The sequence below is a fragment of the Mesocricetus auratus genome, unplaced genomic scaffold (assembly GCF_017639785.1).
Source record: "Mesocricetus auratus isolate SY011 unplaced genomic scaffold, BCM_Maur_2.0 Super-Scaffold_100010, whole genome shotgun sequence".
Classification (NCBI taxonomy): Eukaryota; Metazoa; Chordata; class Mammalia; order Rodentia; family Cricetidae; genus Mesocricetus; species Mesocricetus auratus.
In genome coordinates, this window is record NW_024429194.1 from 80089568 (window position 1) to 80117015 (window position 27448).

A 27448-nucleotide genomic window follows, 5' to 3' on the forward strand; every position below is an offset into this window, starting at 1 on the left:
ATGTGGATTCTAGGAATTGAACTCAGGTTAATTTTGTCAGCAAGTATCTTTACCCACTGAGTTATTTCCCTGGTCCATAATTGAGTTTTATGTAAATTAAGGAAATATAATTGACACTTTAGAAGTTATTATGTTTGGGGAGACAGTACTGGGGACTGAACTTAGACCTTCATACTTGGTTAGAAAGCATTTTACCGCTGAGCTTTTAAAAATTTACGTTTATGTATTTTAGTGTTTTGTTTTGTTATTTTTTGTTTTGAGACATAGTCTCACTGTGTAGCTAGCCCTGACTGCCCTCAAACTCACAGGGATCTGCCTGCCTCTGATTCCTGAGTGCTGGGATAAAAAGTGTGCATCATCATCCCTGATGGAAGTTGACTATATAAAATGTACATTTTAGTTTGTAATGCCTCTAGATAATACAGGAAATTATAATTATGGTAACTTTCTCCCATATTCCCCTGCTGTTTCTCCTACTGCTGACATATTAGTATAATCAGAATTTATAAGTCAATATAGATACATATTAGTTACATCCATATTTCATTCATACTTTCTTAATGTCTGTGTAACATCTCTTTTTCTGACACAGAATACCACATTACATTTAGTTATTTGTTCCTAGACTCCTTTGGGCTGTAACAGTTTATCAGCATGGCAGTTTTGAAGAAATACTGTTGCAAACTTTGATTAGGCTGGTTTTCTGAAGGTGAAGTAAAATAGCATTCTACATATTCTAGGCATGTCCTATGTATAATATCAACATGTGATCACTATTCAGTGTTGACCTTGATCACCCAACTAAGACTGTGTTTGTCAGTTTACTCTGCGGTAAAATTAGTCCTCTCTTTAAGCACAGCTGACACGGAGGTGAGAGTTTCTCCACTTTGAGGCAAGGTCCAGTGATATATTTGTATTTCTGCACAGAAAATTCATCTCAGTTATTTGTTCAGTTTTTGTTGTACAGGGTTTCTATGTATATCTCTAGCTGTCCTGGAACTTGCTCTGTAGACCAGGCTGACCTTGAACTCAGAGATCTGCCTGCCTCTGCTTCCCAAGTGCTGGGATTAAAGGCATACTCCACCATCACCCAGATTGTTCAATTATTTTTATATGGTTATGTATTTATAGATACTTTCTTTTTTAACAGACAGGGTATTTTTTAATTTATTTATTTTTATTTTATGTGTACCGATGCATGTTTTGCCTGCATGTTTGTCTGATCTTGGAGTTACAGACAGTTGTTAGATGCCATGTGGGTGCTGGGTATTGAACCCAGGTCCTCTGGAAGAACAGTCAGTGTTTTTAACAGCTGAGCCATCTCTCCAGCCCTAGAGATACTTTCTATCTGAAATTAAATACTGTATTACTTATTTTATTGCTGCAGTTATTCCTTCTATGGCCATTTGGGAATTCTTTTGTTTCCCATATCCTGTAGACACATCCCATTATTGTGATTTTTTTTTTCTGTTTAGCACTTCTTTACTTTGTTCCATTGCAAAATGCTCCAGATTCATCTTTTCTGACCTAGTCCTAACAACATTCCCAGCTTTTATGAACCTGCGCCTAGGACCAGGCACCTCTCCAAGGAGGTTTTTGTTTGTTTGTTTGTTTGTTTTTTAATTAGAGAGTAGTATTAGGACCCCACATTGACATGCTAAGAGTGATCACTAATACTGTTTCTAGACTTTCTCATCTGGCAGATTAGGAAGTTGGTTTTTTGGGGGGGGTGTTTTTTGGTTTTTTTGTTTGTTTGTTTGTTTATTTGTTTTGGTTTTTCGAGACAGGGTTTCTCTGTATTGTTTTGGAGGCTGTCCTGGAACTCGCTCTGGAGACCAGGCTGGCCTCGAAGAGATCTGCCTCTGCCTTCCAAGTGCTGGGATTAAAGGTGTGTGCCACCAACACCCAGCTTAGGAAGTTTTTAACATTTTATTTACATTAAAGTTCACTCTTGGTGCTATAAAGTTCCTTTAATTTTGACAAATTCATAGTTTAAAGGCTTACAAAAATACCATTCTGCTTCTACTATTCAACTCTTCCCCTTTCCCTTGCCCAACCTCTGACAACTACAAGTCTGCCCAGCAATATCTGCAAGAAATTTTTAGAATTTAATTTTTGAATATTTAATCAAAGTTACTTTTCTTTTGGCCAGGCTTGCTGGCTTATGCTTTTATTCCCAGCACATGGGAGACAGGAAGATCTCTGCATTCAAGACCAACTTTGTATATATAGCTAGTTCCAGCCCAGCCAGGGCTACATGGTGAGGCCCTGTCTCCAAATAAAAAATATAAACAAATAAATAAATAAATACCTTTTATATGCTAAAGTAAATTTTTTAAAATTGCTTTTTCCTTTTTAGATCTCTCGAAGCAATTTTAAATCAGAAGAGGCCCCAGTACATTAAAGCTAAAGAAAATACTTCTCATCATCTCAAGAAATTGGATTTATCTAAGAAATTGATAATAGACAATGAAAAACAATGTTCTAAGCAGGAAGATGACATACGAGCCTTAGAGGAAGAACTGGTTGAGTTAGATAGAGCTTGGAGAAGTTTTGAAAAACAGATGGAAGAAAAAATCTTACATAAAGGGAAAGACATTGAACTCGAAAATAGTCAGGTGAAAAAAATGAAAATACTAGAAACACATTTCTATTGTTTCTGTTTTTTAATTAGAAAATGTTTAAAGAATGACATATCTGATAGTTTATTCAGATCTCTAGAATATAAATCGTAAGAATTAAAACTTCTTTAATCTGTTCACAGAATCTAAATTTAATCTTAAAAGTAAGCTATTTTTCCTTCATATAGTTAGATGGTATTATAATATTTACATGCTAGTGAAAGCCTAATATTACCTGGAATTATATTGTAATAAAAGTTAGGTAATTGTTACTATTTTAAAGATAAAACAATTCTCTCTTGGACATTATATAAACTTAAAGATCAGATATATGTAGCTTTGAAGAGGCTTATTGACAGAGGAAATTACTTAAGATGATTTTAACTGTTTAGTGATGAGTTAATATTCAATGTAATGCAATATGCAGGATTAAAATTATTAATCAGTAAAACATATGACTAAACTAAAAGCATGTAACTCAGTTTTCAAACGTTCTTTCAGCTAAAGTATCATTATTCATTTCTTTCATTGAATTATGCTAGTCTTGTGTCACAACATGCGTGCACCAAAGTAATTGTGACTAGGTCTCCAGATTGACTTTTCTCAAGATTTTCTGTCAGAGACTTTATAGAATTTGTCTCGATTACTTTGTTGTTCAGATAGAAGAGTTTTTAATAAAAAAGTTTTCATATTAAGTTCATATATTTTACCTGGAGAAGTGTCTAATTATGATCTGATTTGTATAAAGATTTTGATGAGAACAGGATGTCATACAAATAATTTCATTTAGGGTAAGTAATTTGTCAATGCTGTTTATATAGCTGGATCGTTACAAAGAGCTTAAGGAGCAAGTAAGACGGAAGGTAGCTATAATGACACAACAACTGGAAAAACTGCAGTGGGAACAGAAGGCAGAGAAAGAAAGACTGGCATTTGAAAAAAGGAGGCATGGAGACACTCAGGTACCATGGATTATATGGTCATAGATTAGAATTATTTGCAGTGAGATATTACTATCATTTATACTACATTTTCAATATATAAATGGATTTATATCAAACAAATTTTAGAAAGTCTGAGGGGCTAGGAGCATATAGCTTAGTGGTAGAACACTGATGTCCTGGGCTTCCTTAGTACAGCAAAATAATTGGTGCGCTTTTATAGTTAGAATAGGCAGTACCTTTGTTCCCGTGTTCAGGAAATGTTTTTCTGTGTGTCTATATAGTATCTATATAGTAATGAGCATGGTCTGAGAATGCACTTTAGTTCAGTATAGTGAGGAGGAGGATGGGGGAATAAGTCTTATCATAGAGTTGAGCACAAAGGTCATTGAGGACATTAAATACATTCAGCTCTTTGTATTTGTGGTTCCTGAAGCTGTGGAGTCAACTGAGGATCAACAATACTGGTAAAAATATGTTTATTGAACATTTTCTATGTACTTTTTGTCAATCTCTAAGCAATACAATATAACACCTATTTATATAGCATTTACACAGTACCAGGTATTGTAAGTCTTCCAGAGATGATTTAAAGTATACAGGAATAGATATATGTTGATTATATATAAATACTGCCATTTTATATAAGTATTTCAGTATATGTAAATTAGGCTAACAGTCATGGGTTCTGGAATTATTCTCCCACAGATATGATGAATGACTGTAGCCCAAGAGGAGCTAGTCTTTCTATGTTGGAACTATTCAGGAAGCATTATATTCTTCCTTAGAGTAAGGCAGACTTGGCTTTGATCCCATCTTGCTTGTTATTTATTGTGTATAATCTCAGTAAGTAACTTAATTATTAGATTCATCTGGGCCCTATATTTTGCATTTGTATGTACAGTGAGGATAGGCATATTACAGTCAAGGACAAACTCAGTGGTCACTCCATTTTAATGTTTCATGGCTCCTTTTCTAAAGACTAGGGATTAGGTATAAAACTACTGTTACTGTACACTCAACAACATTAATTCATTATACATTATGAAGTTTCTCTGATACTTCTGTATAGAGCATTGTAAGTGTTGCCGTGAGCACAATTTGTTGTTGTTTCTAAATAATGGGTTTCTCTTACCTGTATTCCCTGACTTGGTAATCTGTAGTTACACATATTTAATTACTGCACTAAAACTTTAAGCATCTAGCTCTCAGTCTTTCAAAACCCCAACCCCAGCCATGTGTATCTCCAGCTGCTGCTTCAGGTTCTCCAGTTTGGGTATTAAGCAAACATCTCGAAGTTAGACCCCAAACTGAACTTCTGATCTTTTCACCAAAATTTTCTCCAGTCTTTCCTCTCTCCAATTAGGATATTTTAATTTTACTAGTTACTCAGGTCAAAAATATGGAGCCAGCCTTTAATTCTCCTTTAGGAAACAGTTGACTTTACCTTGAAAATAAAACAAGAATCAATTACTTTTTCCATTTCTACTGCTACCACTCTTGTCCATGTCACAGTATTTTTGGTTTGGATCAGTTCAGTAGCCTACCAGCTTTCTTTGCTACCACTTTTGAATCCTACACAGTAATCTCAGCATGGCAGCCATAATGTTTTGACTAAGACAGTTCATGAAACTGGCTCTTTAATTCCTTCATAAAACATAAAAGTTTAAAATCCTTAAGTGACCTATATGGACCTTGCTCAGTTCCCCTTCCTGCTTTCCTTTCTTTGATCTGCTGTATTGGCCTCCTGGAACATACCAAACATGTTTCTTCATGAGTTTGCATCTGCCTAATCACGGAACCATTTCTCTAGCCCTGAGTGGATTTTTTTCCCTTTCTGGGTCAGCCCTGGCTGGCCTGGAACTCATCATGTAGATCAAGCTGGCTTCGAACTCACAGAGATTTGCCTTCCTCAAACCCGAGTACTGGATTCAAGGTGTGTGTACCACCATACCCTGCTCCGAACAGAATTATTAAGTGAAATAGTAGAATATCAATGTTTGGCTTCTTAATTTCAAAACTATGTCTCGCCTGTATTTATTTTTTGAGGTGAGGGGAAGGCTTGTACATGTGTGTGTGTAGGTAAATACATGGGCCTGTGTGTATTGCTACAGAGTCCAGAAGAACACAGCACGTATCTTACTCTGTCACCTAATTTCCTTCAGACAAGGTCTCTCACTGCACCTGAAGGTAGACTAGCAGCCAGCAATCCCTAGCAATTGTCCTGTCTCTGAACCCATAGCACTGGGGCTACAGGTGTGTACAGCTACTCCTAACTTTATATGGCTATTGAGAATTTGAACTCAAGTTCTCGTATTTGTGTATCCATCTGAGTCATCTCAATCTATCTTGCTCATTTTTATAGTCCTGGCATCTAACAATAGATGTTTGCTTCATGGATTATAATAATAAATAAGATGGGAAAAAGGTTAAAGGTTAAAAATCTGGTAGAGACTACTCACCCCACCCTTCAGTTTCCTTTCCCATGCATGGTTTCAGTTATGCCCTGTCTAACTAACTGGGAAATTCAAAAGATAAATAACTCACAAGTAAACTTACATTGTTGTATTATTCTGTTTTATTATTAGTTATTGTAAGTGTCATTGGTACATTTAGATAGGAGAAAACACAATATGGCTAGGATTTGGTGCTATGTGTGGTTTCAGGCATCTTAGACCTTGCCTTTCTCAGGTGTCTTATACTGCTGCTCTGCATTATTTGGATTGTAAAGGACAAATAGAGCAAGACTTGCACGAAGTCTTCACCTTGTGCCTGTTAGTTGCCCTGTCAGTTCTTGCATCATGGTGATACTTAACTATTGTAATCACTTATTTTCCTAAGAACATGTACTTTATCCCACTCATATATCTCTAGTTCCTACCACATGGTAGCCAGTGTGTGAATATTTATTGAATGAATTAGTTTGAAAAACAAGTAAGAACTTGAAAATAGTAATTTTGAGCTGGAGAAGTGGCTTAGTGGTTAAGAGCACTTGGAATTCTTTCAGATTTAGTTCCTAGCATTTAACATGGTGGCTCATAATAACCCATAACTCTAGTTCCCAGGGATCTGATACCAGGTATGAATGTAGTACATATACATACATGCAGGCAAAATGCTAATACACATAAAACAAGAGAAATTTTGAAAAACAATATGCCTTGAAGTTTAAATTTATGAATAAAATATGACCAAATATTTCACAAAATATAGTCAGAATTGATCCCCAATATGTGACATGTAAAAGTTCTATATCAGATGGCTTTTTCAAAATTAAACTTTTCTTTTATATTTTCTCTTAAATTTTGTTACATTTATTTATATGTTTGTGCATGTGAATGTCCAAGCACACTGTGATGCATATGTAGAAATCAGAGGAAAACTTGAAAGTTGACTTTTTCCTTTTTTTATGTCATGATGATTGAACTCAGTTCATTACTTGGCTTAATAGCAAGCACCATTACCTGCTAGGCCATCACATAAGCCTTAAACAGCCAGGCGTTGGCGGCACACGCCTTTAATCCCAGCACTCGGGAGGCAGAGGTAGGCGGATCTCTGTGAGTTCGAGGCCAGCCTGGTCTACAGAGCAAGTTCCAGGAAAGCCTTCAAAACTATACAGAGAAACCCTGTCTTGAAAAAAACAAAAACATAAGCCTTAAATATTTTCATATAGTCATATTTGACACATTTCAAGCTTTTAACAGCTTACAGTGTAATAAATTCTAGCTGTGTCATTTTTATTGGTTTGGAATGTTGGAATTGATTCTAGTTTTTATTTCCTATTATAGGGAAATCTAAAACAAATAAAAGAGCAAATAGAAGAGCATAAAAAACGAATAGAGAAGTTGGAGGAATATACAAAAACATGCATGTAAGTAGAAAAACAATCTTTGCAGTTTTTTTATATCTAAATGATTCAGTGTATTCTCTAAATAGTGAATGAATATTACTATTGTATGATATTCTCACTTCAATGTCTTTCATTTCTTTATAGATGCTAAAAATTTTATTTACCATGTAATAAATATATCTAAAAATTGAAAATAAAATGAATAAAAGGCTTAAATTTTGAAAATATAACTGTGTAACAATGGAAATACTTAAATCTCTTTTTGATATTGACATTTCATGAATAAATAATGGATTATGGTGACTGTAGAGGTGGCTCAGTGACTAAGAACACTGGCTGCTCTTCTAGAGGACCCAGGTTTGGTTCAAAGTACCCACATGGCAATTGGGCTCACAACTATCTATAATAATAACAGATCCAGAGGATCTGATGCCCTCTTCTGGCTTCTATGGGCACTACATAAATGTTCGCAGACATGCATACAGGCTAATACTCATACATATGATAATAAATTTCAAAAAGTTTAAAGATAATGAATTATGTCATGAAAGCTAATATATAGTATTTAATATACCACTAAGGGAATTTTAGTTGATTTTGCATTGATATTATTAAGCATTTGATGGTTGCTCTGGTTTATATTGGTCTATACTTACTCTTGTAGTAACCAGAAAAAAAGTATTTTCAAATAAAAAAAGAATAATCAAACACACTCCTTCACCTGTTTAGTGTTGGATGGTTTTTTATTTATTTTATTTTTTGTTTTGTTTTTGTTTTTCGAGACAGGGTTTCTCTGTATTGTTTTAGAGGTTGTCCTGGAACTTGCTCTGTAGACCAGGCTGGCCTCAAACTCACAGAGATCCGCCTGCCTCTGCCTCCCAAGTGTATATTTATTTTCTAATTGATAGAGCACTACTCCATTCTCATTAAGTGTCAGACAAGATTGTTTTAACCTATTAACTTCTCAGATTTTTTGGTGGTTATTCTTGTTACTATTGTAGGGATTGCTTGAAAGATAAAAAGCAGCAAGAAGAAGCCCTAATAAAAGAAATTGATGATACAAAATCAAGAATGTCTGAAGTTAATGAAGAATTGAGTCTTATTACAAGTGAATTGCAGAATGCTGGAATTGATAACCATGAGGGAAAACGTCAACGGAAGAGAGCTGAAGTTCTGGAGCATCTTAAAAGACTTTACCCCGATTCTGTGGTAATTAGAATAATAGTTCATTTTAAAGCCTATGCTTTCTCGTTTCTAAAAATAGTCTTCTTACTTGAGATTGAAAATATAACCTTTTAAGGAAGCAGAAGTATTTTAGGAATGTATTTTATATTTGACAGTTTTATATTTAAAATATAATAGTAAATAGAGCAAGAAGTAAGTAATTTCAGATTGTATTTGTAAGCAACTATTGAAAAACATTTACATGAACACAGTATCTAGCCAGTATACATTATATCCCTAGACATGGTGTGAAGTAGTCTTGGTTCTCCCAACAAGAAACCTCAACACTAAAGTTATTCATGATTTTTGGCAGGTATATCATTGCCATATTTTAATTTTCTGTTGTATCCAGTAGTACTTAGTATTCTTTGGCCAAGATACAGTGATATCCTCTGTCACATGGGAAATTAACCTCACAACATTGTTTTCTATTATGTCAGGGGCCTTACTTCTGCCTCAGTGTGTCCTATGGTTTCCTTATGGCTTATTTTTTAGTATTTCACACTTAATCATTGCCTTCATGATATTACATTTTCATGGTCACCTACTTTATCTTCTTTACATTGTCTTTATTGAACATCTTTTTTTTTTTCAGAAAAGTGTGTGTCTGTGTCTGTGTTGCTGGGGATTAAACCTAGGGCCTCATGTATGTGAGGCAAGCATTCTACCAACTGAGATCTATAAACCCAGTATCTTTGGTGTTACTACTTAATCTTTACTTTAATCATGGATGATGATAATAGAAAAATAGGGCTAGGTTGCAGAAGCTTCACTTTATAGCAAAATGACACAACTCTATGTTTTAAAAACCTGCTAGTGCAGCAATCATATATAAGGAAATAACAATAGTGCAGATTTCATTTTAAAAGGAAGAGAAATGACTGGAGGGATGGCTCAGCAGTTTAAATATAGGATTGCTTGTTCCAAATTCTGTAGAAGCCAAACTGGTTGACTAAATTCTGAAAATTCTTAACCTAGTATGCCTTAATTTGAGAAGAAGCACAACTTACGTACTCATTTCCTTTCCCACGGAGAGGGAATTGGTTTTTTTTAAAAAAATAGAAAATAAAGGGTGACCTTAAATGCTGTCTAAATGAAAGGTTCCTCCAGGGATCCCCATTAAGTTGAGAGGCTGTTTTAAATCCCTCCTACCAAATAAAGTGTGTTTTCCTACACAGGATAGAATTGCCTTGAAACAGGATGCTAATTAAAAACTCCAGAGAGGGAGAATGAGATACTCAAACTGTCCTTTTACAAAGCATCAGCTGAGCCCTTCTATGTCCAGGCTTCCAAGGAGAGTGGGTCAAAGAAGGCAATTGGTTCATACTGTGGGAAAGCAGTCAAAAAGTTGTCCATTATAGAAAATGAAAAGTTGTCCATATTAAAAATATTTACACATTGAGTTGAATTTTAAATATGACTATTAAAGTAGACATATAAATTTTATACAATTAGTTATCTATGTTGCTTTGTTACATTAGAAAAGAGTTACATGTTTCTCATTCATGTATTTGTTTTCTTTTTCTCTTGTTTTAAAACCTACTAAGTTTGGAAGACTGCTTGATCTGTGTCATCCTATTCATAAGAAATACCAGCTGGCTGTGACTAAGCTTTTTGGTCGGTACATGGTTGCCATTGTTGTAGCCTCAGAAAAGGTAGCGAAAGATTGTATTCGATTTCTGAAGGAGGAAAGAGCTGAACCTGAGACATTCCTTGCTCTAGATTACCTTGATGTAAGAATTTTAATGTTTGGTATTTATTAGTTACCAAATTTAATGTCTTTAGTTTAATATGTCTTTAATGGTCCAAACTGGCACCTATGGGACAGGGGTGGTGTGGGTGGTGATGGTGTAACTTGGATGTCAATTAGCCAGTCATTCAAGTAACAGGTGTTTCTGAACTAGCAGGTGAATAATGCCAAGCAACTGCTATCTTTCTTGATTTATGTTACTTCTTCCTAATCTAGTTTTGCTATGATTCTAAATGTCTTCAGTTCCCTCACTGGAAAAGTACACTACTCTTCTTACTACCAACAATATGTTCTGTTTTGTATACCAAAGTATAAGTACTGGGTTAAGAAATACATGTTGGTAACTGGCAACTCAAGTGTAAGTGTCTTATCCTGACAAGTGTAGAGCAGGCCAAATTTTTAAAAGGAATTTTGTTATTACTACCTCTAGAGATTCTTTTCATTGACAACTGAATAAAATGTTCTATTTAGTTCAGTGATTTAAACTCTGAACTGCAAGCAGAGTGCATAGTGATTAAGAGCATAGGCCTGTACAATATGGATACTGGTACTACTACGAAGTAGCCCTACTAGTTGGTTCTTAAATCGTCTGAACTTCAGTTTCTTCATCTGTGAAGTAAAGGAATAAATCACCTTGTTGGACTGTCGCAAGGTATCTTTATCTGGTGCAATGCCTGCACAGAGGAGTGGGGTCAACAAATACTATTTGTGTTACTTAAGGTCAGACTCCCCTTTTGTGCTATGCTTCCATGGTTTTGCTTATGTGTATGCCCATGACAAAATTTTACTCAATTCGTGTTTGCCTGTTGAAATTTTTTGTTGTTTTTTTTTGGGGGGGGACAAGGTCTCACTTGGCCTTGTCTGACCTGGAACTCAATATGCAGACCAGGATGGTTTCAAACTCTTTATAAGAGATTTGCCTGCCTCTGCATCCTGAGTGCTGGGATTAAAGATATGTACCACCATTCCTGATAAAAATCATTTTTATTTGTTACTCCTTTTTCAAGGCAAACACATATTTTACAGAAATCTGAAAAAGTCTGCAGTGTTGACTTAGCAGTTAAGAGCACTGGCTGCTCTTATAGAGGACCTGGCTTAGATCCCCAGCACACCTACATAGCAGCTAACAACCATCTGTTAACTCCAGTCATAGGTCATCTGACGCCCTCTTCTGGCCTCTGTGGTCACTTCATGCATGTGGTACATGGATACTTTTGCAGACAAAAACAATTTTAATTAAAATCGTATATAGGAAAAAATGATAACAATCCATCTAATGGTTCAGTGGATAAAGGGATTTGCCATCAAACATGACAACCTGAGTTCAAGGTTCAGTTCCTCTACCCACATGGTAGAAGGAAAGGAACCAAATCCCATAGGTTGTCCTCTGACTTCTAGAATTAACTAGAGGGCACCTACACACATACACAATAAATAAATACATGTAAAAAATAACCTTACATAGAAATATATTAATTATAAAAGGAATATTTCTTTTTAGGGCACAGTTCTTAAATTCTACTTTAGAGAGTTTCTCTGTACACTCAGGCCATATGAACATATGTACACATATCTGTGTATATGTATCTACCTTTCCCATGTGCATACATATTCACCTTTTAGTATACATAACATTTTTGTTTTGTTTAATAGAAATAAGATCATTTTTGCTAGTTTTCAGTCATACGCAATAGATACACTTATGACTTGTAGACAGAAACCTGAAAGTACACCTATGATCTGAAGGCAGTCCTAGTCATTTCGGTGTAGAGGAGGTTTTGTTTTTAGATCCAAGTACTGTGCTGCTTGTGGGTACATATCTAAGTGGCGACTGCATTCCAATATGTTTTATGGTTTAAAGAACACAAAGCACTTCTTATATGCTTTGTTCCAAACTAGTTAGTGGCAAGTGAATCTGGAAGTTCTTTCTTCTGGCTTTTGATGAAATTTTCTTATTTTTGAAAAATATTACATGATATAATGTGGGACATAAGTTTGTCATATTCTTATTGAAAGTTCATTGCATGGAGCTGGAGAGATGGCTCAGAGGTTAAGAACACTGACTGTTCTTCCAGAGGTCATGAGTTCAATTCCTGGCAACCACATGGTGGCTCATAACCACCTTGAATGAGATCTGGTGCCCTCTGCTGGCATGCAGGCAGAAGACTGTATACACAATAAGTAAATAAAATATTTAACAAAAAGAAAGTTCATTGCGTGCAAGAGCACATTGTTAGCCCTTGGCTGTGCTGTGAAAAGAATATCATAAGCATTTGGTTTTTATTTTAGTGAAACTAATATACCACATTTCTTTTTAACCCTTCAGATCAAGCCAATCAATGAACGACTAAGGGAAATTAAGGGCTGTAAAATGATGATTGATGTTATAAAGACTCAGTTTCCTCAGTTAAAGAAAGTGATTCAGTTTGTGTGTGGAAATGGCCTTGTCTGTGAGACTGTGGAAGAAGCAAGACATATCGCATTCGGTGGACCTGAAAGACGAAAGGTGAGAGACTTGGTCACACTTTCAGCTAAGTGTTCTTGTTTTCTCTCCCTCTCCTCCCCCTCTCCTTTTATCCCTCTCTCTCACATGGTTTTGTATGTTCTTTTTAATAAGAACAACAACCTAGGACAATATAAGATGGTTTCAGTTGATGTTGGATAGCTATGAACTTCTGATCTTCCTGCCTCCGCCTCCCAAGTGCTGGGATTACAGGCATGCACTATACAGTATCATGCCCAGTTGTATATGTGCTAGAGATTGAATCCAGGGCTTTGTATATTTAAACAAGCACTCTACCAACTAACCTACATCCTCAGCTCTTCAGTTGAGTCTTATAAAATTACCTTCTGTAGCATTCTTTATATCACAAATTGTATTTTAGAAATTTGATTTATTATGGTATCCTAAAGCAATTGAGTTTTTTTTACTTTGTTTGGAATACATGCCCTTGCAGATCCTGTATTTTCCCTGCATTTTTCTATGTACTACATTTTAATAACAGGAAGAAATTTTTTTGCTTTCTTTACATTCTTTATTCATATATAACTTGATGGGAATGCGTTTGTTTATTTGTTTATTATGTGTATAGAAGACACCAGATCTCACTATAGATGGTTGTGAGCCACCATGTGGTTGCTGGGACTTGAACTCAGGACCTCTGGAAGAGCAGCCCATACTCTTAACCTCTAAGCTATCTCTCCATCCCCCATAGGAATGTTTTTATATACCGAAGGGTTGTTGTTTTTGTTGTTGTTGTTTTCAAGACAGGGTTTCTCTGAGTAGCCCTAACTATTCTGGAACTCACTCTCTAGATCCCGCCTACCTTTGCCTCTGCCTCCCGAATGCTGAGATTAAAGTTGTGTACTACCACTGCCAGGCATACATAGAAGTTTAACAAAATTGAATTTATAATAGCACAGTTGAAATGTTACTATATACTAGTCTTTCAAGGGAATGACTTTTCTTTTAAAAATAAATATTTTAGGGGCAAAGGATACGGCTTAGTGGATAAGAATGCTTCCTCTGCAAGCATACAAACCTGACTTCAAATCCATAGCACCCACATAATCCATGCATGGCTCCACATGCCTGTAACTCTAGCATTAAAGGGCAGAAACATTTGGATCCCAAAATCTGGTTAATCTAAATAACAAGCCTCTAGTTCAGTAAGAAACATTTTCTCAGAATAGTTAGGCAGAGTTATTTTCTCACCTGAGCAGTTTGTATTTCATTGAGCAATGCTAAAGTATTGTTCAAGTAATTATGTATTACTTATAAAGTATGTCAGTGCTTAAGTGCCTAAGCCATAAAGTAAGATTAATGGTGTTATATAGTAATTACTTGTGTGACTTTAGGTGAGTTCTTATTTAAAATTGAGGAGATAATACTCTTTCATAAGATTATGAAGATACATTAAGAACATCATGCAGAATGCTGCCAGAATGCCTAACAAACATTTTCTCAGCAAGTGATAGCTGCTTCGTGACCAATTAACAATTATGTAAAATGCCTAGTATCAAAATATCAATACAAAACAAGCTGTTCTTCTGAGAAGAATTTCCATTGTTTAATTGATCATTTTTAACATGATTAACGCTACATACATTTGGTGTTTCTTAATAATATAAAGAGTAATATGATCACTGTCTTTTAAGCAACCACCATCTTTGATTTTTTATATGTTAAATATAAGCAAGTTTAGCGCTACCTATTAAGGTATCTTATGTAAAAATTGTATCTTTATAAAATTATATATATTTATAAAATAGGCTTTTATGTATATGGATGCTTTACCTGCATGTGGGTCTGTGTACCATGTGTGTGTCCAGTACCCATTGGAGGCCAGAAGAGGACATGAGCTTCCTTAGAACTGATGTTACAGAGTTATATGTGAGCTTCCATGTGAATGCTGGGACTTGAATTCAGGTCTTCTGGAAACAGCCAATGCTTTTAACCACTGAGTCATCTCTCCAGCCCCTATAAAATAGATGTTTAAAGAGTGTATACATGTATAAGGCTATTTGTCCCTTCATTGAACACATATTTACAGTTTATTTATTTATTTTGCTCACAACGTGTTTTGTCTAATTGTATTGTATCTTGTTCTTAGTATTTCAGAATTTTAATCTGGTTTATTTGTATCTCAGCTATATTCCAGAAATGTAAAAAAATACTTTCTTCTGTGTTTTAAGTTTGGTGAAATGATTTGGATATAGATAGCACATTTTCACAGAAAATCTCTCATCTGTAATTTGTGCTTTTGATTTCCTATAGACTTCCTATACTTTAGAATTTTACATTCCAAATGCCATTGCAAAATAGTCTAGTTTATTTAAAGAATAGTAGCATGTATAAACCATATACAGTAACTACAAACAACATACTGTAAACTCAGAAATTTTGCTAGGCACGGTGGCACATAATCTGTAAACCCAAAGGACTTGGGTGGTGGATGCAGGAGGGTCTGGAGTTCAGAGTCATCCTTGGCTCTCCAGGATGTTTCAGGCCAGTTTATATTACTTAAAACTCTGTCTCAAAAAAGCAAGAAACGGCAAACAAAAGCCACTGCTTCTCACAGAGCTGGAAAGATGGCTCAGCAGTTTAGAGCTGGGTCCAGAAGACCTGGGTTCAATTCTCAGCACCCACATAGTGGCTCACAACCACCTACCACTCCTTTTATAGGTGATCTGATATGGTCTTTTAGCCTCTACAGGCACCAGGCATGCACATGACACACATACATACATATAGGCAAAATATTTACACATAAATATTTAAAAACTAAAGAAAAAGGGTATCAATAAAAGAACAATATATAAGGCTGAGGGTAGAGTGCTTGCCTGGTATGCTTGACTTAGGCTTTAGATTCTTTCTCCTTAAACCCACCCTGACAAATTTACCCTAATGTGTAGTAGGATGTCTGAAGGCATTTGTACATGCAAGATATCTCCAAGAAAATATCTAAGAATTTACATACAATTTTTTATTATCTCTAGAAAAAGAGATAATCAAATTATAAAATGTGGAAAATTGATTAATTTATTCCATTAAAGCACTCACTTTGAACACTATAAACTCTGGACAATTTTGACTTTAAATTTCTTACTATAGTCATTTTGGAGAATGCAATTGTTTTGGAGTATCCTAAGGTTACTAAGGTCATTTTCATTGATATATAAATGAATCTTCAAAACATGATTATCTAATGCAAATTATTTGATGTTAAATATAGTTTTTGCTTTTCAGAATTATGTTAGGAGCTAATATAGAGCTTATTTTAAACCTCTATGTTTGCTTTTAATTTATTGCCTATCCTTAGTAAAAATGAGTTTTATATTTGTGGTTTATATTCCTTCATAAAACAGTATTTTATTAGTATATTTTGGAAAGTGTTTTTCCCATCTATAAAATCTCAGCTTCAAAAATTCTTAAAATACATTTCTCTAAAGTAAAATGTTTTATGATACAGGCAGTAGCACTTGATGGAACACTATTTTTAAAATCTGGAGTGATTTCTGGAGGATCAAGTGACTTAAAGCACAAGGCCCTATGCTGGGATGAGAAAGAGTTGCACAGTCTAAGAGACAAAAGAGGCCAACTAGTTCAAGAGCTAAAGGTAAATCCTCATCATAAAAGTTATAAAATATTAAGGAAAATAATTCTGCAAAAAACAAAGTCATTTTTCTTATTTATTTATTTATTTATTTTGGTTTTACGAGACAGGGTTTTTCTGTGTTGTTTTGGAGGCTGTCGGCCCAACCTGGCCTCGAACTCACAGAGATCCGCCTGCCTCTGCCTCCCGAGTGCTGGGATTAAAGGCGTGTGCCACCACCGCCCGGCTAGTCATTTTTCATGAAGGTGTTCCATGATTGATTGACTGAGTAAGAGAAGACTAGAGCATGGTTTGCTGATGGTTCTGCCCATTATGCAGGCACCACTGAGAACTGGACAGCTGCAGCATTATAGTTACTTCCTGAGACAACCTTGAAAGACACCAGCAAAGAGAAATTTTCACAGTACACACAGTCATACATTTTGTTTGGAGGAAAAATGGCCAGATGTGTGATTGTTCACTGATTCATAGACTATAGCCAATGGATCATCTGGATGGTCAGGGACTTGGAAAGAATATGACTGGAAAATTGGTGAGAAAGACATCTGGGGAAAAAAGTATGTGGATATATCTTTCCAAATGAATTAAGGAAGTGAAGATTCTTATGTCCCATGTAAATGCTTATCAGAAGGTGATCTCAAATGATGAGTTCAACAGTCAAGTAAATAGGATGGCCCATTCTGTGGACAGTTAGGCTCTTTCCCCAGCCATCCCTGTCATTGCCCAATAGACCATGAGCAAAGTGGCCATGGTGGCAGAGATGAGAATTGTGCATGGGCTTGACAACATGGACTTCCTCTCATCAAGGCTTACCTGGCTACAGCTGCTGGTGAGTGCCAAATCTGCCAAAAGCAGAGACCAACATTGAACCCCAGATATGGCACCATTTCTTGGGGCAACCAGCCAACAACCTGGACCATTTATTCTGTAGAAAGGACAACACTTTGTTCATACTGGAGTAGATTTTATTCTGGTTATGTATTTGTCTTTCTTGCACATAATGCTTCTGCCAAAACTACCATCTGTGAACTTATAGAATGCTTTCTCTACCCTCATGGTATTCCAAAGAACTCACTTCACAGCCAGAAAAGTACAACAGTGGACCCATGATCATGGAATTCCCTGGTTTTTACCATCCTAAAGTATCTGGCCTGATAGAGAGATGGAATCGCCTTTTGAAGACACAGTTCCAGTACCAGTTAGGTAGCAACAGCCTGGAGGACTAGCACAGGGTTCTCCAGAAGGCAGTATATGCTTTGAATCAATATACAGTATATGGTACAGTTTCTCCCATAGCAAGGATCTATGGTTCCAGGAAATATGGAATGGGAAAGGGAATAGTTCCACTCATTATCACTCCTATGGACCCACTAGGAAATTTTTTGTTTCCTGTCCTCAAAACCTTAAGTTCTGCTGGCCTAGATGTTTTGGTACCAGAGTTGGAGGGGACTTCTGCCAGGAGCCACAACAAACATTCCATTGAACTGGAAGCTCAGACTCCCTCCAACCTCCAGCCACTTTGGGCTTCTGATGCTCTTAAGCCAATAGGTTAAGAAAGAAATAACAGTATTAAGAGGAGTGATCGATCCACATTACCATGAGGAAATTGTATTGCTTCTCCACAATGAAGGTAAGAAAGATTATGTCTGGAACACAGGAGATCTTTTAGGGCATCTCTCAATGCTGCCACATCCTGTAATTAAAATCAAGGGAAACTGCAATGATCTAATCCAGGCAGAATGACAAAGGGCAGAGACCCATCCAGGAAAAGAGCCAAGACCTGCTGAAGTACTTGCGATGAGTGGAGGAAATACAAAATGGGTAGTAGAAAAAATGGTTACAAATATCATCTAAGGATGTGTGACCATTTGCAGAAAAAAAGGATTAAAATTTACATGAATGTTTCAGTCATGTATTTTGTTAAAAATGTGTTTGTAGGGGGGCTGGAGAGATGGCTCAGTGGTTAAGAGCACTGACTGTTCTTCCAGAGGTCCTGAGTTCAATTCCTGGCAACCACATGGTGGCTCAGAACCAACTTGAATGAGATCTGGTGCCCTCTGCTGGCCTGCAGGCAGAAGGCTATATACACAATAAATAAATAAAATATTTTTTAAAAATGTGTTTGTAATCTCTAGGTGGCGGTGATGCATACCTTTAATCCCAGCACTTAAGAGGCAGGTAGAGCTCTTCAATTTGAGGCCAGCTTGGTTTGCAAAAAGTTCCAGGACACCCAGAGATGTTACACAGAGAAACCCTGTCTCAAATGAAAAAAATGTGTTTGTACACATATTTGAGATATGTGCTTTCTTTTCTCTCTGTCTTTAACATGCAACTAAGAGAGTATCAATGGTTATATTTAAATTTGAGATACTAAAAGAATGTCCCTCAAGGGACATTGCCACCTATTCTAAATTTATAATCTGTTTGCAGTTGTATGTCAGATAGTTATGGCATGTTAAGTGTAATTACTACCTGGTTAAATATATGTTTGCAAGTATATGTGGGATATTATATCATGTTAGGCATAATCATGGCCTGGTTGTTGTTTTCATTTGGAAATTAATCATGACATAAGGAGATATGGTTGTGTGTAAGGTTGACAAGGTATGAACTTATGTTGGTTGTCAACTTACTACACCTAGAATTGACTAAAACTCAAAAAGAGGAGATGCGCTTGTGAGAGAATTTTTGCTTAATTTGAAATGGGAAGATCCACTTCTAGTCTATATCTTTGAGGTGGGAAGATCCATTTTTAATCTGGACCCCATCTTCTGGAAGCCTACATAAAGGTATGAAAGAAGAAATCTTCACTCTTTGCCAACTTGCTCTCAGTCTCACTGACAAGTCCATTTCCTTACTGGCATTAGAGCCTATTTCAGGATTTCACCATATACTGAAGACCAACTGAGTTATCTGGCCTCATGGACTGAACAACTACTGAATTCTTGAACCTTCCATTCATGGGTAGCCATTGTTGAACTAGCTGGACCACAGCCTATAAATCATTATAATAAATTATCTTTGTCTATATATAAAGAGATTCATTCTACAAGTTGTTACTCTAGAGAACCCTGTGTGTGTGTGTGTGTGTGTGTGTGTGTGTGTGTGTGTGTGTGTGTGTGTGTGTGTGTTTGAATGTATGTCTATGCACTACATGCATGCAGTTCCCATGGAGGCCAGAAAAGGTCATCAGGGATTCCCTAGGACTGGAATCAGACAGTTGTCAGCTACAGGGTAAGGGCTCAGAATTGAGCATCAGGGTCCTCTCTAAAAGTACCTAGTACTCTTAACTACCAAGCAGTCTCTCCAGCACCCCCACCCCCTTTTAATGTGTATGGGTGTACATATGTCTCTGTACTACCTGACTACCTGATGCCTGCAGAGGCTAGAAGCGGGCATTGACTCTCCTGGAAATGATTGTGAATCACATGTGGGTGCTGGGAATTGAACTTTGTTAGCTACAAAAGCAGTCAGTGCTCTTTCTTCTTTTTAATGTGGATTGGTATTTTACCATGGGTGTCAGGTCCCCTGGAACTGGAGTTACAGACAGTCGTGAGCTACCATATGGGTGCTAGGAATTGAACCTGGGTCCTCAGGAAGAACAGTCAGTATTGTTAACTGCTGAGCCATCTCTCCATCCCTAGCAATCAATGCTTTTAACCACTGAGACATCTCTACATTCGCCACATCTTACCTCTTCAGAAGTTGTTGAATGGTTATGTGTAAAATCACTTTTATTATGAAAGCACTGAATAGTAAAAGTGCTTTTCCACTGTAAAAATATTCTCACATTTCCCTCTTTAGGAGTTAATGAAGATACTCCGCAAGGAAACAGATCTGAAACAAATACAGACTTTAGTACAAGGAACCAATACACGACTCAAATATTCCCAAAATGAACTAGAGATGATTAAAAAGAAGCACCTTGCTGCATTTTACCGGGTAATGTAGACTTGTCTAAAGTTTGATGGAAATTTGTATTACATCATAGAATCTTTTTTTTTTTTTTTTTTTTGGTTTTTCGAGACAGGGTTTCTCTGTGGCTTTGGAGGCTGTCCTGGAACTCGCTTGGTAGTTCAGGCTGCTCTCAAACTCACAGAGATCCGCCTGCCTCTGCCTCCCGAGTGCTGGGATTAAAGGCGTCATCATAGAATCTTAAGAATGTTATTTACACCAGGCATTGGTGGTGCACCAGCACTTGAAAGGCAAAGGCAGGTGGATCTCTGAGTTTGAGACCATTCTTGTCTACAAAGGGAGTTCTAGGATAGCCAGAGCTACACAGAGAAACCCTGTCTCAAAAAAATAAAAAGAATGGTATACATAACATTATGTAATTGTAGATATTTTATCCCATGTTTAAGATTTTGTTACAGTCCTTCATGATTTCTATAGTATTTAATCATGTTATCTGGCCTTGTAGCAGAGTCCATTGTAGCTAACAATTTATTGTAAAAGACACCTATCATGTTTTTAGCCTTACAGCATAAAAATAAAAAAAGTCTGTTAATAAGCAGATCTTTTTCTTATTAGGAACAATCTCAGCTACAAAGTGAATTGCTGAATATTGCGTCTCAGTGTACTATGTTGAATGAAGGAATCAACAAACAACAACAAAAAATTGAAGAATTTCAAGATAAGATAGATAAGGTGATAAATATTATACTTGTTATTAAGTAGCACATAGAATGTTCTGGTCCAGAGCTAGGGCTTCTTGGGTGTGTACACATAACTAACTATGGATTCAAGATTAGCTCAGGAAACCATCTTTTGGATGTTGTTATTTGTTCATGCCCATAATATCAAAATAGTATCTATCAGTACAGAGGATCAAGGACCTCTGTAGTTTCCCATAATTTCAATTATCCACTGGCATTGATGTTACTTAATTGTTAATTAATTATCACATTTGTATTTAACTGAAATCCACAAGTTTTTAACATGACTTACTATTAAAATGCTATTGTATTTGAGGCTAGATATTATTGTTGGAAAGAGATTATGCCAGGTTTTTTTGGAATTTATTACTGATTCTGTGCTCTAATATTGAGTTGTTTTCACTGTCTAAGATGTTTCATCTTACTCATATAAAGGATACACTTTCTAACATGTAGAACATTGTATTTTATCAGGGCTAAAGTAAATAGAATCTCTACAGTTTTATATCAGACAGTGCATAGTACCATTTAATAAAGCCAGATCATGAGCTTTTCATGTAGTTTTCTGAATAAGAACTTTGAAAATATATGAGAATAGTTTATGGAGCTATGGAATAGAAAGCACTGGGATGCATGCACTGAGTAGCTTTTGGTCTAATTCAGAAAAAGCTAAGTGAAAAATTATAACTATGTATTTTAAATGGCTATTAAATCAGTTGTTTCAAAATAATTTAAAAGGTAGAAGATGAAATATTCCAAGACTTCTGTGAAGAAATTGGTGTGGAAAATATCCGTGAATTTGAGAACAAACATGTTAAACAGCAGCAAGAAAATGATCAAAAAAGGTATTTTGTTAAAAAAATGAGTAAACAGTATTGGTATACTTATAAAAATAACTATTCCCTAGTTTTAAAGGAATTATACTTGAGGTAGGCTTTATTTCAGCACAACAAGAAATAGCTGGTAATGGCAGGCTTATAGCATAGTAGTTGGTCACACTTGCCTTGCATACTAAGGCCCTGCCTGGATTTGATACTCAGTATAACAGAGGATGGAGAATCTAGTAAAACTTGAGTTTCTTACAAAGAAATTAAGAAAAACAAAAAGGAAAGCCATACTAGTTATTTTTATAAAGAAGTTGATTTCTAAAGTATATTTTTCTTGTTTACTTATCTATACTTTAGAATCAGCCTATTTTAAAATGTTCATATAGGTGGTGTTTAAACTACAGATTAACTGTAGAGTATCTCATGGAGGTATGGGTTGCTCCTGCAGAGGACCAGTGTCAAGTTTCCTGCACTTGTGTTTGAGGACTCACAGCTGTCTGTAACATCAGCTCTGTTATGCCCATGTCACAAAGACCACCAAGGAGACAGACTCACCAACTGCAAAAGCAAGGTTTACTGCTCTAGCCAACTGTGGTAGAGACCTAGTCTAGTTTGCTGACACAGCAGCCACCAGAGGAGGTGCCTTCCTAGTCTATTGCTGGGTTATTTAAAGGGAAAAACCTCAGGGTTACATCAGCAAGTGGGGGAGAAGTATGGGCCAGTTCTTGACTGGTTGACATTTAGAAGAAGTTAGGGGATTTTTCCAGAGTCATATTTTTGACAGGGCAACTGGTCTGTCAGTGCTTTAGATTGGTTGGCTGCAGAAGGGACCATTGTGTGTTTTCTGTGGTTTTGTTTGTTTTTTTGCAGGTAGCCTGTTGCATATAGTAACCAGGAACTGGAGGCAAGGGGGAGGGTTTGGTACTTCTGGTTTTGGCCCTTCAAGGTCCAGGGCATTCAACACCCTCTGCCTATCCCTGCATCCCTATGTACATGGCATATAAACAGAGACAAGCACACATAAGTAAAAATTTAAAAATGAGCTGGATGGTGGTGGCACATGCCTTTAATCCCAGTACCCAGCCAGGTTGGTCTCTGTGAGTTCAAGGGCAGACTGGCTATAGAACAAGTTTCAGGACAGTTAAAGAGAAACCCTGTCTCACAAAAAAAACAACAACAAAACCAAAGAATTAAAAATAAGGGCTGGAGATAAGACTCAGTGGGTTCAAGAACCCAAGTTCAATTCCTAGCATCCTCACAGTGACTTATGTCTACCTTCTGGGGATCATTGGTGTCATCTTCTGCCCTGCAAAGGCACTGCATGCTTGTAGTGACATACATGCACTCAAAACACCTATAGAGTATGTTAGGATTTCTTTTATTTAAAATTTTTAAATATATCTTTAACTGGGTGTATTGGGTACTGTCTAAAAAATCTGAGTAATGACTGGAGAGATGACTCAGCAATTAAGGCATTTGTTGCTTTTACAGACCTGGGTTCAGTTCCCAACACCTACACATGGTGACTCACAACAGTCTGTGATTCCAGTTCCCTAGGATATCAGGCCATCTTCTGATCTCCACAGGCACCAAGCACACACACACACACACACACACACACACACACACACACACACACACACACACACTTCGAACAAATTAATCTGAATACCAGTTGTTTTTCAGTATGACAGAAATCAAGAAGTAATGAATGTAAAGATTAAAAATACAAATATAGCTGGGCGGTGGTGGTGCATGCCTTTAATCCCAGCACTTGGGAGGTAGAAACAGGTGGATCTCAGTGAGTTCCAGGCCAACCTGGTCTACAAAATAAGTCCAAGACAGCCAGGACTAATACACAGAGAAACCCTGTCTTGAAAAAAAAAAAAAGAAGAAAATACAGCTGGGTGGTAGTGGCTCACACCTTTAATCCCAGCACTATGGAGGCAGAGGCAGGTAGAACTCCAAGTTCAAGGCCAGCCTGGTCTGTAGAGAGTTCCAGGACAGCCAAAGCTACACAGAGAAATTGTGTCTCTAAAAAACAAACAAACAAAACCCAAATTAATAAAATACAAATAAATAGAAAAACTTACATTATACGGCAAAAAAATGAAGAACATCGGAACACAAATGATACCCTGGAGAGCATGTACATACATATGTATTTAAAAATGGTCAGAGACTACCCCAGGAAAACTGAGATGAAAAGGAGCTTTAATTTTTGTTAATCTTACATCTTTTGCATTTTGTACCACATGCATTTATCATCTATTCAAATATGTTGAAACATGAAAGTAATACATGCTTTGAAAAATGTTTCCAGGCATGGTGGTACGTATCTTTAATTCCAGCACTTGGGAGACAGGGACAGACAGATCTCTATGAGTTCAAGGCCAGCCTGGTCTACATAGTGAGCTCCAGGACAGCCAGGGCTCCATAAGAGAGACCCTGTATCTCTATCCACCCTTCCTGCAAAAATACTTTTCTTTTTTTTTTTAAGTTTTTATTTATTATGTATACAACATTTTGCCTCCAAGTATGCCTGCATGCCAGAAGAGGGCACCAAATCTCATTAAGGATGGCTGTGAACCACTATGTAGTTGCTGGGAATTGAACTTAGGACCTCTGAAAGACCAGCCAGTGCTCTTAACCTCTGAGCCATCTCTCTAGTCCTGAGAATATGTTTTCAAATCAAAATGATCAACATTTGGGCCACAGCCTTTCTATTAGTCTCTATAATACTTTCATATCTCATTCATTTACTCAAGTTGCATTTACTATGTATTTTTCATGCTCTAGGTGCCCTTCCTAGAGGCTGAGAGGACAATGGAGAAGAATCATGCCCTTTATTCCTGTTCTGGATTCTTTACATTTCTCCATAGATTTTAGAATCAATATTTCAATTGCTATTCTGTCTTAGAGTTTCTAGTTCAATGAAGAGACACCATAACCACAGCAACTATTTATAAAGGAAAACATTTGTCAGGGGTTGACTTAAAATTTTAGAGGTTAGCTCATTGTCATCATGGCAGGGAACATGGAGGCACACAGGTAGACATGGTGCTGGAGAAGGAGCTGAGAATTCTACATCTTGCTCCACAGGCTGTAGGTGTCTCTGTCCCACTGAATGTTGCTTAAGCAAAGGAGACCTTAACCCTCCTCCCCCATAGTTACACACTTCCTCCAACAAAGTCACATCTAATCATGTCGTTCCCTACGAGGGACATTTTCTTATAAACCACCACATAGTCTTAAAAAAGAACTTGATTTTTATTTGGCTCATACTAAATTTAGAGGTCAACCTGGGAAGAATTGACAACTAAACACTGATCCACAAACATGGTATCTATTTAGGTCATTTTAAATTTCACTAATTAATGGTCTTTAGTTTTCAGTATATAAATTTACTGTTTCATGACCTGTGTCCCTCAGCATTTCATATCTTTGTACTTTTGCAAATTGAATTGTTTTTAAATTTCGGTTTAAAATTGTATGTTGGTAGTATATTGAAATAAAAGTAGTGCCAGCAAGATGATTCTATGGGTAAAGCACTTGTCATGAAGCCTTGTGACCCGAGTTCAAGCCCTAGAACCCTTGGGAAGTTCAAAGGGAGAATAGCTTCCACAAAGTTGTCCATTGACCACACTTGTACTGTGGCTTATATGCCTCCGTACACATATCATACATACCCACACAAACACACACACAAATCATAAATTTTAAACTTTTTAATGAAATAAAATTAGTTTTCCTTAAACTTACCTTGTATCATGAAATTTGTCTAAACACCTTAGTTCTATTAGCCCTTTGACAGATTCCTTAGAGTTTCTACATAGAGAATCATATTCTCAGTAAATAGAAAGTTTTGTTTCTTCCTGTTAATATTTTTTCATATTTCTTTTTCTTACCTGTTACACTAACTTCAGTTAGGTGAAACGAGTGAATATGAATTGATAATTATTAAATTGGGTAAATTGCATGTGGTTCATTATAGCGTTAATTCTACTTTTATTTTTGAAATTTTCTGTAAGAAAAAATTTAAAGAGGCTAGAGAAATGTGGTTAAGAGCACTTACTGCTCTTAGAGAGGATCCAGACAGCTCACAATCACCTATAATTCCAGTTTCAAGGATCTGCTGCCCTTTAGCCTCAGTGGACATCTATATAAATGTGATACACATAAATCCACAGATACACATAACTTTTTTAATCTGGAAAAAAGTTAAAAGTATCAGCACACTTATCTTACCATTTATAATGCTTGATTTTATTATACTAGATTAGAATTTGAAAAACAAAAAACCCGGCTTAATATTCAGCTTGAATATAGTCGAAATCAGCTTAAGAAGAAACTGAATAAAATCGACACATTAAAAATGACTATCCAGAAAGGCAGAGAAGACATTGATAACCTAAAAAAGGTAATTTACTAAAGGTGGCTGAAGTTTCTTTCATTGAATAGCAGTTTTTGAGCTATGGTACCTCATTGGGATGGGGGCAACATATTTCAAAGATATTAAAGTAAAACGAACAGAACTGAATAATTACTGGATGGTAAGTGGGAAGACAGAGAGCAGTGCCAGAGATAATTCACACATGTAAATAATAGGAGAATTCTGGACTGGAAATACAAACTTCAGAATTAACGGTTGAGTACTGGTTTGCTGTGTTTTCAGAAGCAGTTTTCACTATGTAGCCCCACTGTTCTCAAACTCAAAATTCTGTCCCAGCCTCCTGAGAGCTAGATGACAGATATGTTCTATGAATGGCAGGAGTTCCTAGTTTGCAAAGCAAATTAAAAGCATATGATAAGGTCTGAGAGCATGGTGTAATGGAGAAACAGTTGGGATTCTAGAAAATTCAGAAATTTTAGGAGGAAAAAGAGAAAAGCAGGCAGAAGCCCAGCACTGTGGGAAGGAAGAAGTGATGAAAATTGTTAAGACAGGCTAGCATTTTATAGTCTCATGAGCACTTTCACTGACAAATGGAACACAAGTCAGGAAGCGCCAAGTTGGAGACTGGATTCAAATTGAAAGACAGAAGCAGGAAATGATTACTAGCTTCCAAAATCTATAAAATAAAAGGGTCACAATCTGAAAGAGTTTAGCAGCACTTAGGATAAGGGGGTTTCTCTTAAGATGAATAGATGTTCTTACTGATAATGGCAGAACCTTTTTGTATTAATATAAAATGTTTTCTACACACACACACACACACACACACACACACACATAAATTCTCTCTGTTCAGACTGAAGAAGAATGTCTGAAAAGTGTGGATGAACTCATGATGAAGCAAGAACAAGTTAAGAAAGTGTTTGCTACTCAGAGTTCCAACATTGAGAAAATTCATATTCAAATTGAAGAGGAGCGCAAGAAGTTTTTGGCTGTTGATAGGTAATTAATATTTCAGTTTGAAAGACCTGGCTAATATTTTAAACTTACTTCCAATTTGATATTTCTTAT

At 36.4% G+C, this 27448-nt stretch overlaps 1 protein-coding gene across 2 annotated transcripts in view; it reads left to right on the top strand.

Annotated features, from left to right (window-relative positions):
* Smc1b (structural maintenance of chromosomes 1B) overlaps positions 1-27448 on the top strand; it is a 59011-nt gene that overhangs the window by 9801 nt on the left and 21762 nt on the right. For both annotated transcript variants that reach the window (XM_040754035.1, XM_040754036.1), the window contains exons 6-17: positions 2360-2618; positions 3443-3583; positions 7351-7433; positions 8414-8621; positions 10184-10369; positions 12713-12892; positions 16359-16505; positions 20307-20444; positions 21033-21149; positions 21896-22002; positions 26263-26404; positions 27234-27379. In XM_040754035.1, the coding sequence (XP_040609969.1) occupies positions 2360-2618; positions 3443-3583; positions 7351-7433; positions 8414-8621; positions 10184-10369; positions 12713-12892; positions 16359-16505; positions 20307-20444; positions 21033-21149; positions 21896-22002; positions 26263-26404; positions 27234-27379 (1854 nt within the window). The remainder of the gene's footprint in view (positions 1-2359; positions 2619-3442; positions 3584-7350; positions 7434-8413; positions 8622-10183; positions 10370-12712; positions 12893-16358; positions 16506-20306; positions 20445-21032; positions 21150-21895; positions 22003-26262; positions 26405-27233; positions 27380-27448) is intronic.